Here is a 15930-nt window from a genome sequence, read left to right on the forward strand (position 1 = left end):
ACCCTTTCATCATCACTGGTATCAACTGCTTCAAATGTGCAAGCCTGGATAAGATGTGACAACATGGTTGGCACGTGGTTAACCAATTCAGTTTCACCAAAAATCCAAGCAAGCATCATTTATGAAGACACAGCCTTAGAAATCTGGAATGACCTGAAGAATCGATTTGCTCAGACAAATGGACCTAGAGTTTTCAACCTTCAAAAGGATATAGCAGAGTTTCATCAAGGTGAGATGTCCATCACTGATTTCTTTACCCAGTTGAAGGTGTTTTGGGACCAGTTGCAGAATCTTAGTCCTTTCCTACTTGCACCTGTGGTAAATGCATTTGCAATATTAATAAGAGGCTCACTGATCTACAAGTAAGAGAATCTGTCATGAAATTCCTAATGGGGTTGAGTGATTCTTTCTCTCAAGTCAGATCCCAAGTTCTACTTATGGAGCCTATTCCACCTCTTAGTAAGGTTTACTCCTTGCTGATTCAAGAAGAGACTCAGAGATCTGTGCCCAATGGATCTTTTGCTAAAGTTGATTCTACTGCTTTAGCTGCTAAATTGACAAATGAAAATCTTGTGGTTCGTTTCTTGGTGGTGTTGTTAGCAAGGGAAAGGAGAGACCAACTTGCACACATTGTGGCAAGACTGGTCACACAGTGGACAAATGCTATAAAAAGCATGGTTTTCCACCAGGGTTTAAGTTCAAGAACAAACCTTTATGGCTCATCAAGTATCCTCAGATGTTACTCCTTCAGTTGCTTCACCACTGCATCAACAAACTTCCAAATCGATTCTTCAGGTCATTCCAGATTTCTAAGGCTGTGTCTTCATAAATGATGCTTGCTTGGATTTTTGGTGAAACTGAATTGGTTAACCACGTGCCAACCATGTTGTCACATCTTATCCAGGCTTGCACATTTGAAGCAGTTGATACCAGTGATGATGAAAGGGTCAAAGTTCCATCAATGAAACCCAATTTATTCTTGGTGAGCAAAGCTTTTCTCACTGCACGAGCCCAAGCTGCATAATTCTCTCCACCTATCAATGGCTGTGTGACAAGAACTAAGCTTGGATTCTCGGCATGATGCAAGAACAAAGGGTTATCCATTGGGGAATCTTGTGATGAAGGAGATAGATTCTCAGACGTGGAAGCATCTGTAGAACCATTTGCATTTGTAGCGGAAGCCATAGATGACAATTGAAGAAAGAATTTCCAAAGAATGAAGTTTTCTCAAGAACAGAGAAAGATTTTCTCGGGAAAATTGAAGAGAAAAATTGAAACGAAAACGAAACCCTACAGGAATTTGGGAATTCGCTCTGATACCATATCACAGAATCAAGAAAAGAAAGAAATCTGTATTTTTATATATTCTTCAATATACACAGACTACATATATATACTCATTTGTACAGGTGTGAACGCAAGGCTAACTAACTAACAGAAATAACAACCCATTACACGTGCAATGCTACAGGACTAACTGATCAGTTCACGTGTTAACACTTAAGGAGGTTTAAAACATGCTAAGCTACAAGTCGTTTCAACATTTTCTTCATTTTCTTTGATCTGTCGTTTATGCTCTGTTATACACTCTGCCTCTCTGCTCTTGCTACTGATCCTTGTGGCTTCAGTTTCTTCTAAACTCTGATATAATTCTTAATTCCTTTAACCAGCTTACATCACTATTAAGTTATTCTCTTAAATCCCTAAAGTCAAAATTTAGCCTGTTAATCATAATATAACCTCGTTACGTGCCTTGTGCTTTTACACCATATGGGTAATAAGAAATTTTTTTTTTCCTTTTTAGGAATGAAATAAATTCTTCTGTTAATTATAATATTTTTTTTTAACTGGGAAAATTGTGTCATCTGTCACAGATTGAGAAGAAGGTACCAAAAGTCCATGCAATTATTCCTTACTATAAACTAGTCTCTATTTGTTTAGTACAAGATCGTAGCACAATGCACCAACAATCCGTATTGTAACGAGCTGCCATGATTAGGTTATTGCGAATTATTGTTGCCAATTATTTTGATTTTTCTTTCTTTATTTTTGTCTTTTTCTTGATCTCATATATACTCTTAGTATACTACACGTATTTAGCACATGTTGTATACTACACACATTTAGCACATATTATATATCTTGGTAAACCCTTTACTACGACAAAAATCAAGAAACATTATTTATCCGATGGTCATCTTCTATTTCTATATATGTTCAAACTTCTATATACATTCGAACTGTAAGTAGTAATCTTTGATATACAGAAAATATAGGAAATAAAGAGATTTTGTTCATAACTAGCTTTTATTCTTTGCGTCTGTTTACTTTTAACATATACTAAGTGGATAGAATTTTGGTAACTAGCTGGGGAGGTGGGTTTCAATTAACTATATAATGAACTTGAATTAACTATACAACAGAAAAATATCACAGTTTTCTTGCATATGAATCGTGAATCTCACCATAATTTTAATTACCAAAGAGAAAAATGCTATGTCATTGTACTCTTAAAATTGGATAGCACATGAATTACAGGTTAGGTGTACTGTCACACATTAAATTTAATAATCGTTAGGATGTGAGTTTAAGACTTTTATAAGTTTGCCTCCAAGATTGTGGCATATAAAATGTAAATAACGAACTCTACTTCTACTACATGACAAAACTAATCTTGCGAATTGTTTAGTGGTTGTAAAAAACAAATATTTGTATGCTTTCTGATTAGCAACGGTTGAAATATATCTATATATTGATTAAAATGCAAATTGGATTAGTTTAATAGTAATAACTTTCTCTTTGATTTTTTCTGTCTTGAGGTATCTTTCTTTTCAAAAATTTAGAAAAACGGCACAAGATGTATTTATCAAATAGATAATAGCTAATATTGAGCCATTTATTTTTAATTTTTTCCCTTTTTTTTTTTTTTTTTTTTTTTGTAATCTTTCTTTTAATTTGTTATCAAGAAATTTGAGAAATAAAATTTTTGTATCACGATGTAATTGTTCATTTAGTTTAATAAATTGCGGCAAACACCTTAGTCATGGAGACCATTAGGACAAGAACTGGGTGACCGTGATGTTTGGTTATTATGATCTATGAATGGACTCAATGTGGTTGAGCTATACGTCTCGATGATAAGACATTAAAATGGATCATTTTATTAGAAAGCCTGTCTAAAGCAAGCACGTACCAAGGCAATTATCTCTTCATGCAATTTCTATTTCTTTAAAAATGAGAAAAGTAGAAAAGCAGGAACATCATAATTGAAGGACATGGGAAACGTATCCATGATTACGGAATAAAATCATGCAAAATCTTGGCCTTACTATGAGGCCTAAATCGTGGTTGATAAAGATCGTTATGGGCCCTCTAAATATCAGGTGGTTTTCTTAAGGTTGTTAACAATTAATTAATTAATTAATTATTTTTTTTTTTGAGAAGATGTCGACAATTAATTATCATTCTACGCTGTATACTAAATAATGCTATATTGCTATTAGATGGCAGATTTTTCAAATGAAGCAATTTAAAATTTAGAAAAGCAATGTGGTAGCTATAACAACCGTTGATTTTAGACTATTATTATTACACTGATAAGACAACTGTGTTCAAATCTCTCATATAAAAGATTATGTAAAAACAGAGACAGGATGAAGGACTTAGAAGTTTTTTTTTTTTTTTTTCTTCGATAAGGACTTAGAAGTTGAAAATTGGATCTTCAAAGTCTTCAATACTTGAAATCTTGAATACGACAAGGTTATGTGAAACCGTTTCTCTTCATTTTATTTGGATTTAAATGTATAGCTTGTAACTCATTTGACCCATACTAATATTTTCAAAGGAAATTTCAAATCCTCCTATTGATAGTAATCAAAAAAGTAATTTCAATACAGAGTTCAAATAAAACTAATAACAATTTGTTATTTAGTATTTAGCATAAAAATTTGATAAAAATATTATAGACGTAATACTCCTCTAAACATAATAAATACACATTTACTGTCAGGCACTCACGCATATGCGTTATCACATTGACAGAAATAATAAAATCGTGTTTTAAAATACAATTTAAAAAAAGATTGCACAGAGTATACAATAACAGATGGTGCTATAAGATTTTCCTTTGATCTTTGACCTGTCAAAGAGATCCTAACTCCTCTTTAACGTAATGCGTTTAAGCCAGTAAACTTTTTATATTATTTGAATAATTGAACACTGACAAAAGGTTTTTTGGGTTGTTGTTTGCTTGAGTAAGAAAATTCCATTTAGTGACTTTAGTCACAGTCATTCACGAGATACACATAGAGAGACACTCCAAATTAATACAAAAAAAAAAAAACATAAAAGCAAAAGCCCAAAATATACACAAAACTTACACTCACTCTTACATCTTAATCTTACACTAATCATCTATATGACTATATCTAACTCTCCGCTTAAAAATCCATGAACATACATCACACATCAAGGTGTCCCCTTGGCAACATAACTGTTCACCAAAGCAAGCGCATTACTCGTGATTTTATGTACCTTCGTCACCCGATCACACACGTCACTCTTCAACGACCCATCGGCCACACCTTCAAACCCATCCGTACACGTGTCCTCGTCGGTCAGGGCGGCGCTCATCCACGTCTGCACGTTGCTCATTTGGAACCTAAACGACTCGACTCCCAAACCCGCGGCTCCGAGCTGACCCATCTGCTTCAGCGAGCCGCGGATCTCGTCGACCGCGTCGCCGAAATTGGTGAAGCAGTCGTGCAGAGCCGCCGCGGCTCTGCGGTCCGTTCCGTACTCGGCCCGGCGAGCCAAAGTGGAGACGTAGGCGGCCATGCGGCGAGCCTTGGAGAGACTCACGCCTATGGCGACTTTGGCGAGCTGACCGGGGCTCTGTTGTACGGCGCTGGCGTAACGGGACAGGGAGTGGTAGCAGAGGTCGGGGTACAACGTTGTGCCGCAGCTCGTGCGGATGAATTCTGTGCCGTTGGTTGTGGGATTGGATGTGGGAGCGGCGGGAGTTTGGTCTCCGAAGGTTGGGGTTGGTTGGAGTTGGAAGAGTAAGACGAGAGAGACGAGGAATAACGGGTGTTGGGTGTTCATGGCTTTTTTCACTTTTTTTTTCCGTATTTTGGTGTTGGGCGTTGTGGACTGTTTTGCCTATGGGGGGTTTAAGTAGGCTCTAGTATTCTATCTCAATTACATTCTACCCATTTTTTAAACATATAATATCAAGATTGCCACTGCTGCTTCTATCTCCAATATTATTTCTTAAATGGAGCTTAAGAATTTCTTGAAATACGATGATATGGTATTTTCTACTTTTATATTTAAAAATAATTGTATGATTTTTTTAATGTTTGAATTTTAAAAAATAGTAAAACTATGTTATTTTTATGGAGTTATAATTAAGGACATAGTTTGGAATGAGATAAATGGAAGGGCTACATTGAAAACATGTCAAGAATTTTGTGGCTTAGTTAGAATTTTTTTAGTATTTCCAAATGAGCTATTCAGGTTCAAATCCCCCCCCCCCCAAAAAAACTACCGAATTATCAACCAAAAAAAAAAAAAAAAGTCTCCATTGGAAACATATATAAAAGCTAAAGGACTCGGATGAAAAAAAAAAAAAAAAACTATAGAAAGGAAAACGAAAGATGTCAAATAATACTATAGAGCATTTAATATCTAATTTAACCGTCTCATTTTGTGTTTCATTTTGTTTGATTCCTCAATCATTATCAATACTAGTAAGTTGTTCGTGCGATGCATGGATAACGTTATAATATTTTATGTAAGATGATTTTAGAGAATGTTGTACATATATTATAGTATAATTGTTATTGAATTTTGTTAGTAATGAGTTAATCATAAGAAGAAAAAATTATAAATTACACACACATATCTATTATAATTATTCAATTCAAGTAATGAGAAATATAAAAACAACTTTGGAGGAATATTGTAGAATAAAAGTTTATATAAAATGTGTTTTTCTCTTTCTCTTTAATTTTAAAACAAAATACTCATTCCAAACACCCACAATCAATCACATCCTTTATAAAACACACAAATCTACAACTTGATGTTTGACCATAAAATCAAAATCTTAATTGCTGCTTTACTCAATATAAAATGCATGCTGCTTGACCCGATATTCTGAGAAATATCTTAAGATATTACATGCATTTATTTATTAAATGCATGCTACTTGACCCCATGCATTTGTTTATTAAATTCATGCTACCTGGCCCAATATTTTGAGTAGTATCTTAAGATATTACATGCATTTATTTATTAAATGCATGCTACTTGATCTGATATTTTGAGCAGTATCTTAAGATATTACTCAAAATATCTTACATCCTTGGTGCGATAGTCACCCCACAAGTATAAGTGATTGTGGAGTGTGGGGGCAAGAGCCAGGGTTTAAGTCTCTAGGAGTGAGTTTTATACACACATACACTTAGTTAGGCTAAAGTAGAAATTCTATCTTGTATTAAAATAAAATAAAAAAATATTACATGCATTTATTTATTAAATGCATTTATTATCTCACTTCAATTTTCAGTTAATGCATTTATTACTTGTACGTTTTTAGACCCTTTAAAACACAAGTTAATTAACCTAGATATTTAGCCAAGTGATTACTTAGGTAAATTATTCAAAACTAGGTTAATACAAGTATATCATATCATGTCAACAATGTGGAAAATAAAGAATACAATGATATGATAACTTAGGAAAACTAAACATGTAAAAAATTTGGGGAGGATTTAACCTAGCTATTCTCAAGGTAACATAGATCCACTATGAAAGGATTGAAATTTTACAATAGCGACTTAAACCACTAATATCCTATTGCTACATCGAGTAGAAAACTTACTACCACGACCACATGACAGCTCCGAGTCCACGGACTACTTATTTCTTGGATTCACAGCAACCACAAGTACTCTAACTTGTGTTTTCTTTAAACTCTTTATGTAGTAACTAAAGCGATCACCAAGCGCTCGACATCAATCTTGATTTTGATAACCCTATGTATGTATGAAAACAAAAACTTCTAGAGCTCACAAGAGATTCACACATATAGTATAAACAACAACCTAAAAATGTGGTTAGGGTTTTTTTTTTTAAATACTAGAAGCAAAACATAAAACCCTACACATCATATGGGCTTGGGCTTGAGTTGGAAAATTCTGCAGAAAAACAATCTGCACAAACTTCAATTGATCGAGTCTAATTTTCGATCAATTGAGCCTTGCAGAAAGTGAACAGTAATTTTCTGCAATTACTCGATTCCCACTTTATAATAAACATACTTTGAGCAGCCTAAATCTAGATTCTAAGTTTTGATCATGGTTTACTAACATTACATAATGAAGTTCTAAAACATTTAGATCTTAAATCCTTAGAAACTAACATTACTCATTAACTAAACCCGATATTTATATATGATTTTTAGGACTATCCAGCCAACCCGTATACCAAACCAACCCGAGCAACCCGCCCGAGCCCGAACCGAAAATTGCCTGAACCGACACTCCGACGGTCGGTTGCGGGTTGCCGCCCTCAAAACTCGACGCCTTCGGGTCGGTTGGCGGGTTTCCTCTCCCAGAACCCAAGCAACCCGAATCGATCATAAACCCAGAAACTTCTGGCGATATTCGAAGGTTCTTCGACGAAAACGTACAAAATCCGGTGATATTTGAAGTTATCCGACGAGAACTCATCGAGATCTAGTCCAAATCTGGCGAAAACTCGTCGAGATATGGCACGATCTCGTCATGATCTGGCGCAATCTCATCGAGATCTGGCCAAAATACAACACCGGCGATACAACCCGAAACCCGATCGTTCAACCAAAAAACCGTCGAAACCCGAACCGCCAGATCCGACTAGCATTCTGGGTTGATTTCGATTTCCGTTTTTACCCACCTGAAAGTTTCGGGTCAAATCCGGGTCGGGCACAAACCCGACCCAGCCCGACCCTTGGACACACCTAATGATTTTAATCAAGGTATGTAGTAAGACAATAATGACTTCCACTATCTTATAAGACAAATTGTATTTCAGTGACTGTTACTATCATGGACCATCATTTTTTCTCCGTTCCGTTAAGAATATTTGTGGTAAAATGCATGTGAAAGTGTGATGAAAGAACAAATTAAAGCAGGCCCAGACCTTTTTGAATTGCGGCTAGCCAGTAGCTAGTGCATGAACTCGAGGTATCACGGTTTTTCTGTTGCTTGTTCCCACTCCTATGTCGACTGTAATTTGTCAGTCCAAATAGATAAACAAGTCGGTCGGTATTTTAAAGAGCTAAGCCTTTTTTTTTTTTTTTGAGAATATAAAGAGCTAAGCTAGTGTGTCGTGTGTGTGTGTGAGATGTGAACTGTGGATGTCATCAACTAATGCCGTAATGGGCCACCATGCCACTTGCCCTCTCAGCCTCAGCTGCCCACTTTTTCTCTATGCTGTTTCTGGTGTTAGTAAGGAATCCGTTAGCCACTTCTCTTTTTGCACTTGCCCACTACTGTGAAGCGTGCAACTTTTATATATTAGTGTGTTTGGCCAAAAACCGTTGCTCTCATTTTGTCATCATATATTTTTATATTTTTACTATACTTTCATTGATGCAAAATATACGTGTGAAGTGTGAACACCACCAAGCTTTGTGTTTTAATGAACCACGAGACAGTCAAATTTAGACAATTTTGAAATCAGTACTTTTGATAATGATCAAAAGCACATGTGAACTTAGGATGATCATGGAGGGAAACTCTAGATCTATATTGTCTTTGCTTTTTTCCTTTATCTTGTCTATGAACAATTTCGTCTCTTATATATATATATATATATATATATTCTGTTTTCTAACTTTGAACCAAATGCAAAGTGTAAACGACAATGTTCAAAGTGATTGTACACGTGATTTTGAAATTCTTCACCATTCTTTCTAAAAATAGACGTACCTTGTACAATTTTTACTAGTCTTAGTTTTGGGCATTCACCAAAATTTCAAGCTAACAGACAACAAACGTTACAATTTCTAAATAAAGTATATCATATATCCGATATATGTATCTACCCTCTAAGAGTATCTCCATCTAGATCTCATATCTTATATTATTTTACCATCTCAAAAAGCTACTTTATCAATTATATCATATCATTTTACAATACACCCAATATTCCAAAACTCTATTTTTCTCTTCTACTCATTAAAATAATATATCTATGTAATAAAATATATTTTTTCTTTTTTTGTTTTTTCTCAATTTTCTCCCCCACACACGTCCCTTCCAGAATCCTCCATTCCTTTACTTTTCACATTCTTCCAGCCTCCTCCTCCAATCCATCATCCATATCAACCCAACTCCTCTACATAACTCCTCCATTATCCATATCAACCTAGATCGGTGAAACAGAAAAGAAAAAAAAAAGAAAAAAAAAAAAACCATCACGCCTATCACAACGCCACAGCCACCACAATGCCGATCACATATACTAGCAAACCCAAAAGAAAAAAAAAATGAAACAAAAAACAAAAACAAAACAAAACAAAAAACCATTAACACCCATGCCGATCACAATGCCATAGCCACCACAGCTCCACCGATCTCGCCACCCACCGATCTCCACCACGCCACAGCCACCACAATGCCGATCACATATACCAGCAAACCTAGAGAAAAAAAAAAACCATTAACACCCATGCCGATCACAACGCCACAGCCACTACAGCTCCACCGATCTCACCACCCACCGATCTCTGCCATGCCAATCTCGCCACCCACCGATCTCCACCACGCCGATCTCCACCATGGGGTCTTGGGTCTGAAGAGAACAGATGAGAAAGAAAGAAGGAAGAGAGAGAAAAGAAAGAGAAATAATAAGAGAGGAGAGAAAAATTGCCAGTTAAAATGAGAAAGGAGAGAGAAATGAGAGTATTAAAAAAATAATTTTTTTTTATGCAATTCAGCTACAGTACCATCTTATATTTGAGATGGTACTGTAGCTATATCTCAAAATAAATTTGGCCTTTAGCATTTGGCATTCCCATTGTTGAGCAGTTTTGGAGCTTAAATGCCAAATGTTAGGAATATTTGGCATATACAAACCCCACCGCTGATGCTCCATAGAGGAAGGACTCATCCCATATTAAAAAATTGATATATGTAATACTACCTCACAGTTTATGTGCTTGTTTCAAACTACTCTTTTAAAGATGGTTGAAATGATTAGTTTGTGTGTTTAATAAATAAGCTTTAACCCATAAAAATAAATAAATAAATAAAAAGCTTTAAAGCTGCCTAAGGAAGGTCATAGCTAGGAGTGTTCACGATATGGTTTTAGGCCATTTTTAGCACCGTACCTCATTTTTGTGGTTACCTATGCGATGTGGTGTGGTTTAGAGTTTAGCCAAAATCATAATCGCACTGTACCTTATTTTTGCGGAACCATGTGCGGTGTGGTATTTAAGATGCGATTTGAATGGTTTGAAGTCGGTATATTTTTCAAATTTTGAGCTTTTCCTACCCAATCTAACACTAATTTTTCCCTTTGTATTGGGCTAAGTTTTAAATTATTAAGCTAGTTTTTCTTTATTTTGGGCTGGTTTTCCTAATTAACACTTGCTAGGGTTATTAAACTTTATATATATATATATATATATATATTGAAAACTAAGGTTATTAAACTATTAATAATATATTTAATATTTAAAAAATAAATATATTAATAAATAGAGATGGTGGGTGCAGTGCAATTTGTGCAGTTTTTTCATTATAAAACCACAAATTTTACTGCACTATGTGGTGCAATACACTCTTATTTGTAGTGCAATGTGATGCAATTATGCCATTTTATAGACAATTTTTGTACGATTTTTGTGATTTATACGATTTGGTAAACGCCCCTAGTCGTAGCCTCAGAGGCATTAGGACTTTTGACGCGAATACAAAAACTACATTTCTCAAGAAATTACAGTAAATAAAAAGTTTCCCCACAACATCAGCGGACACATATGAATTGATTGACAAACTCGTCGGCGTAATTGACTCAAAGTAATTAACCTAAACACAAACGGTTTATTGGACAATGCGAAAGCTTGTGACAACATTGTTCACATAGCCGTAGAGCACAAGGGGGTCCATATTTCTTGGTGTAAACATTAAGTACTCCAAAGGGGAAACAACTTCATAATTCAAGATGACAAAGGTTGTGCTTTAAAATAGTACAAACATTTTCATGATTATAGCATGAAATGCTGTCCCTGCTGGGCCTATCGGGCCTAGGCCAAAATGGCCCACCACATCATTGTCAAGAAAAAGTGGTCCGCGAAGCTGACTCCGTGACTGAGGGAAATTGTGAAAATGTACAACAACATCAAAAAAAAAAAAAAGCAGTGGCATTTCGGATAGAGTTTTGCGAGATTTGGATTGACTTGTGGCATATAAATGAAAGGAAAATAGCATCTCTATGCATGTGTTAGGTAGCGATTGCATTTGAAATGAATTTGAGCCATCTAACTGATATAGAATTCATAAAAGTCATGGCCGAGAGCCAGAGCCTCATAAAATTCATATATGGGCAGTGGTTGTTACACCCACTGTGTATTGAGATTTTATCCTAAATATATTGTAAACGTGTGCATTTAACAAAAAATTACAACATGCAGAAATCACGCCAATTGGTTCAAGTAATAAGGAAGCTGATATTATAGTTATAGACGTTTGAAGTAATCAGTAGTGTTTTAGCATCTGTTCCCATGTTAATTACGTTTGAACATGATTTGGATTGACTTGTGCTTCAAGCACAAGTCAAACCAAATCATGTTCCCATGTTAAGTGATGCATTAAACATGAGAGTACTCCTATAATTTCCCCATGTTTAATGCTTGAGGAAAGGGAGAGCTCTCAAGCACGAACTCAATGGCAATGGCAGAAAATGAAGTAATGCATTAAACGTGCATATATAGGTCACAACACCATCTTCCACGTAGTGGATAAGTGAGCTGCTTCACTGGTGAAGTTCGGGACTCCATTAAAACTAATGTGATACAAGGAAGTGTAATATTGGGAAGATAATATTTTGAAAACATTCAAATTTAGTAATCTAATACCATATATAATAGTAGAAGTTTTTACGAGGTGCAGACACGTAAGCCAAAAAAGCACCCTTAAAATGTTGACACGTGTAGATTTAATTCTTTAAAATTTCCCTCAGTGCGTTGGAGAGGCTCACTTTCAAACACAAATGTAAACCTTTATAAAAAACAATAGCCGCTTATCCACGAAACAAAAAAACATAAACAAAACGCAAACCCTAAAACACAAATCATATTTCTCGATCAAAATTCGATAAACACTGCATCGATTGGGAATAAGAAATCAAAAAGTTTCAAAACACGATTTTGCAAACCCAAAACCTAAGCAGAACGATAAACAAAGAAGGCACGGAGAAAGAAACAGTGAAAGAGGCAGAGTTCCTAAGGCCGTCCATTGTGCATTACAATCAAAAGGAAAAGAGAGAAGAGTTCGTCTGAACCATACAATGTCCATTCCCTTGCCAAATTTAGACCCCCAGACAGCGAAATCGACATTGACAACGATACATTTTTTTTTCTTCCAATTTTGTAGGTTTGGGTATAAAATGTTACTTTTAATTGAGTTTTTTTGTTGGGTAGGTTTAGATTTGATTCGTTTTTGTTTTGGGTTTTGGAATCTCTATCAAATGTTTGTTTTCTCAATTTTAGATATTTCCTTTTGTTTTGTGTTTTTTGTTTGTTTTTTTAGATTACAGAAATCACTAAAAATGTTGTTTTTAGTTTGGGTACTTCCATTTCTAATCTTAATGAAATCGTTGGGATTAAATAAGTATAGGATCGAATGTTGCATTGATTTTTATTTTAAGTTTTTTTGCCGTATACTCATAACCAGTAAAGTTATTGTTATTGTTTTTTTCCTTTTCTTTTTCAAATCTGGGGATTGAATATGATTTAGGTTGAATTTTTTGGTTGGATTGCTTTAGATTTAGTTATTTGAGATAAAAAATTAAAATGCAACCGAAACTCGAAAATCTTGAGATACAGAGATAGGAGAGACAGAGTTCATAGGGTGCCAAGAGATAAATATTTAAAGCCGGCCATAACCATTGGTTTTTCCTCTACCGTCCGTTCCTTTGCCAAACTTAGACCACTGGAACCACAATCACAAAGAGAAACAGTTTGTAAGGCGCATAACGAAATGAGCTACTCAAAGTTCTAAGGAAAAAAAATCAGTTCTGATTCTTATTTTTTAGATTTGTATATTCCTTTTTTTTTTTTGTTAATGCTATTGTTCTCTTCTTCTTTCTTCTTATTCTCTAAATTATATTTGGTTTTTCTTTTCTTTCTTACTTTTTTTTTTTTCTTTGCAACTGTTCTATGGCAGTTTCTATTGAAAGGTAGAACCTCAGTTGCTGTGAAAAACTGTTTCAATATCAAACAAGAAAAATTTGGGGATTTTAGAATAATGATGTAGAGATTTGAGATTATAAAGTAGACAAAGAAAAATCAGAGTGTTCACACACAGTCAGATTGCCGAAATAATTACCTGCAAAAGTTTTGTTTTTAATTTTTGAAATCTTTGAAATACTTTGTTTCATAGGAGCACATTGCATTTGAAGAAATTTTTGAAGAATGAAGTGGATTTTCAATAGAAAATGCTAAAGTGATGATACAAATTCAGTGGTTATGGCCAAGAGAAGAAGTAAGACTGTTCTTTATTTGTCCAATTTTGTATACTTGGCACTGATAATTTACCAATGAAAATGATATGAACTTTTTTCCCCTCAAAATTCTTAATGCATATAATAGTGAAACCAATTTTGGATTCACAAACAAGCTTGGAGTTGATTGGTGCTGCTTCCATGACAGGGATATAGCCCCTGATGGCAAAACCCTGGAGGTGAGTCACCTTTTATGTCATTGTGCTAATAGGAGGTGAAATTCCTATTGCTTAATTTAATCAAAGGAATCAGAAGCAGATGTGAATTTTTTTTTTTTTTTGGTTGTTTCTAATTTTTTTTTTTTAATAATAGTCAGCTTTTTTTTTTTTTTTTTCTTTTTTTAATAGAATTTAAGAATCTCCCACAAAACCAATCATTTGGCATTGTTATCTTTGTAATAGGAAAGTAACGCAAACTTGGATGAAGTAGTGGCCCTTGCCAAGAAGCTTCAGGTAATTTTATATGAATTGTCTTTGGATTTTAATTTTTGGTGGTGGGGGAATTCTTTGTACTTTTGGAGCCTCTAGGTATATGTAGCTGTTATACTTGGTTCAAATCCTTTGTGTATTTGACAATCCGTGTGCCATTCTCAATTTTTGTGAAGTTTTGGTAGGAATGAGCTTTGGCACAAATGGCACTTCCTTCCCCTAAGTTGTAGGGTGAGATCATGGATTTTAAAACGCATTGGGTGTTTGTGTAACTCAACAATAAGTTTTTTTTTTTTTGGTTATTCAAAGTTTTGATAAGAAAACACATTTTGTTATTTAAAGTTTGATTTTTGTTAATTGTTTACTTGGCTTGTGGTTTATAAATGTGTTATCTTTGGGATGTTGCTATTTGAAAATGGGAGTTTTTTGGGGTCATTGTTCCAATGGAGTCTGCTTTTTAGTTAGTGAAAGTGTTGTTTGTTTTTAAATTTTTTATGGGTTTTGTGCATTCTGATGATGAGATAAATTGTATATGGGTTATGAGGGTGAATCTTTTTCTCTTTTCCTTTTTTTAATGTTAAATTAATTATTTTGCTGATTGTTTATAGTTTAGAAAGTTGTGCTGGCTTTGATGGAATGTGATGGAAAATGTTTGAGACCATGTGAAGTTGGGAGGGAGGGGGGAATGATAAACAAGGATTAGGTAAAGAAAATAGGGTCTTGGTGAAATTGTTTGGTTTTTATGGGTGTTATATGTGCAAGCTGATTTTTTACTAGAAACTTTTCTGAAGGCAACTTCACTTAAAGTTTCAAAAAAATGAGGGAAGATTTGCATTTTCTTTTTATGACATTGAAAGAATCTGTGATAGACATACAATGTACTTTTTGGTATCAGAAACTATCAAGTTGATAAATGGACAACATGGAAAATTGTATGTATACCTCTGCCTGTTGAATCTATAGGAAGCCTCAGCAAACCATAAATCTCATCTTATTGTTATGGCAAACTAGAAAAATTTTGTTTTACTGGATGCCTACTTATGGTATGCTAGAGGAAGAAATTTTTTTTATTTTGTAGAATGCATGCCTATTTCCCATTAAGTTTGTAAATGGACTGCTTTCACCCTCTTTCTTTGCACATAGGGTTGTATCCCCATACTCAATTCTTAGTAATAAACCTTTAATTCTCCTTTCTTTGATTTATGTAGATAACCCTTATATATATATATATATATATTATTTTCTAGACTGTTGCAAAGTACGAACATCAGAGAGAGAACTTTTTCAATGTGTTGGAGATTGTCTTTGCTGATGTGGTATGGATATATCAATCATCATCATCATCGTACATACATACATATATACATTTAAAATCACAGTAAGCTTGGCTTACATCACTGCTTGGTATTGGGCATGATCTGGAAGAGAAACCTTGGTGTATGATAATTGTCAAAATGATAGTATTACTTGAAAATTTTGAGTATATTTAAAATGAAGTTCATTTTTTGAACCCGTTTATAAAGAACTAGAGTGTTTTTTTTTTTTGTTTTTTTTATTTAATTTATAAAGGTTTAAAATCAATTGCCCCCCCCCCCCCTTCCCCCTTTTCCCTCTAAATTTATTAGAATTTGATGGTTATAGGTAAACAAAGTTGAGAGCATATGGAGTTTAACTTTAGTCTTATTTGTACTAGGAATGAGCAATTGGGCATAGAAACCTACAATTG

The 15930-nt window shown here is 34.5% G+C and overlaps 1 protein-coding gene and 1 long non-coding RNA gene across 3 annotated transcripts; one reads left to right on the forward strand and one right to left on the reverse strand.

Annotated features, from left to right (window-relative positions):
• Window positions 1-4176: 4176 nt before the first annotated feature.
• LOC111987062 (21 kDa protein) lies at window positions 4177-5160 on the reverse strand. The gene has a single exon (XM_024018759.2). It carries the CDS (start codon window positions 5101-5103, stop codon window positions 4468-4470), a length of 636 nt encoding a protein of 211 aa, XP_023874527.1. The 5' UTR covers window positions 5104-5160; the 3' UTR covers window positions 4177-4467.
• Window positions 5161-12220: 7060 nt separating this feature from the next.
• LOC136064741 (uncharacterized) lies at window positions 12221-15912 on the forward strand. Of its 2 annotated transcripts, none has more exons than XR_010626350.1 (4): window positions 12221-12647; window positions 13656-13757; window positions 13865-13955; window positions 14178-15912. It is a non-coding gene; the product is annotated as an uncharacterized LOC136064741 (long non-coding RNA). The 2 variants fall into 2 exon arrangements; XR_010626351.1 differs by having other exon boundaries at window positions 12222-12643.
• Window positions 15913-15930: the final 18 nt, after the last annotated feature.

Source organism: Quercus suber, unplaced genomic scaffold (assembly GCF_002906115.3).
Source record: "Quercus suber isolate HL8 unplaced genomic scaffold, Cork oak 2.0 scaffold_752, whole genome shotgun sequence".
Taxonomy (NCBI): domain Eukaryota; kingdom Viridiplantae; phylum Streptophyta; class Magnoliopsida; order Fagales; family Fagaceae; genus Quercus; species Quercus suber.

Bases quoted from the DNA above. Each gene is read 5' to 3' on its own strand.
- LOC111987062 (XM_024018759.2), bottom strand. From the start codon at position 5,103: ATGAACACCCAACACCCGTTATTCCTCGTCTCTCTCGTCTTACTCTTC.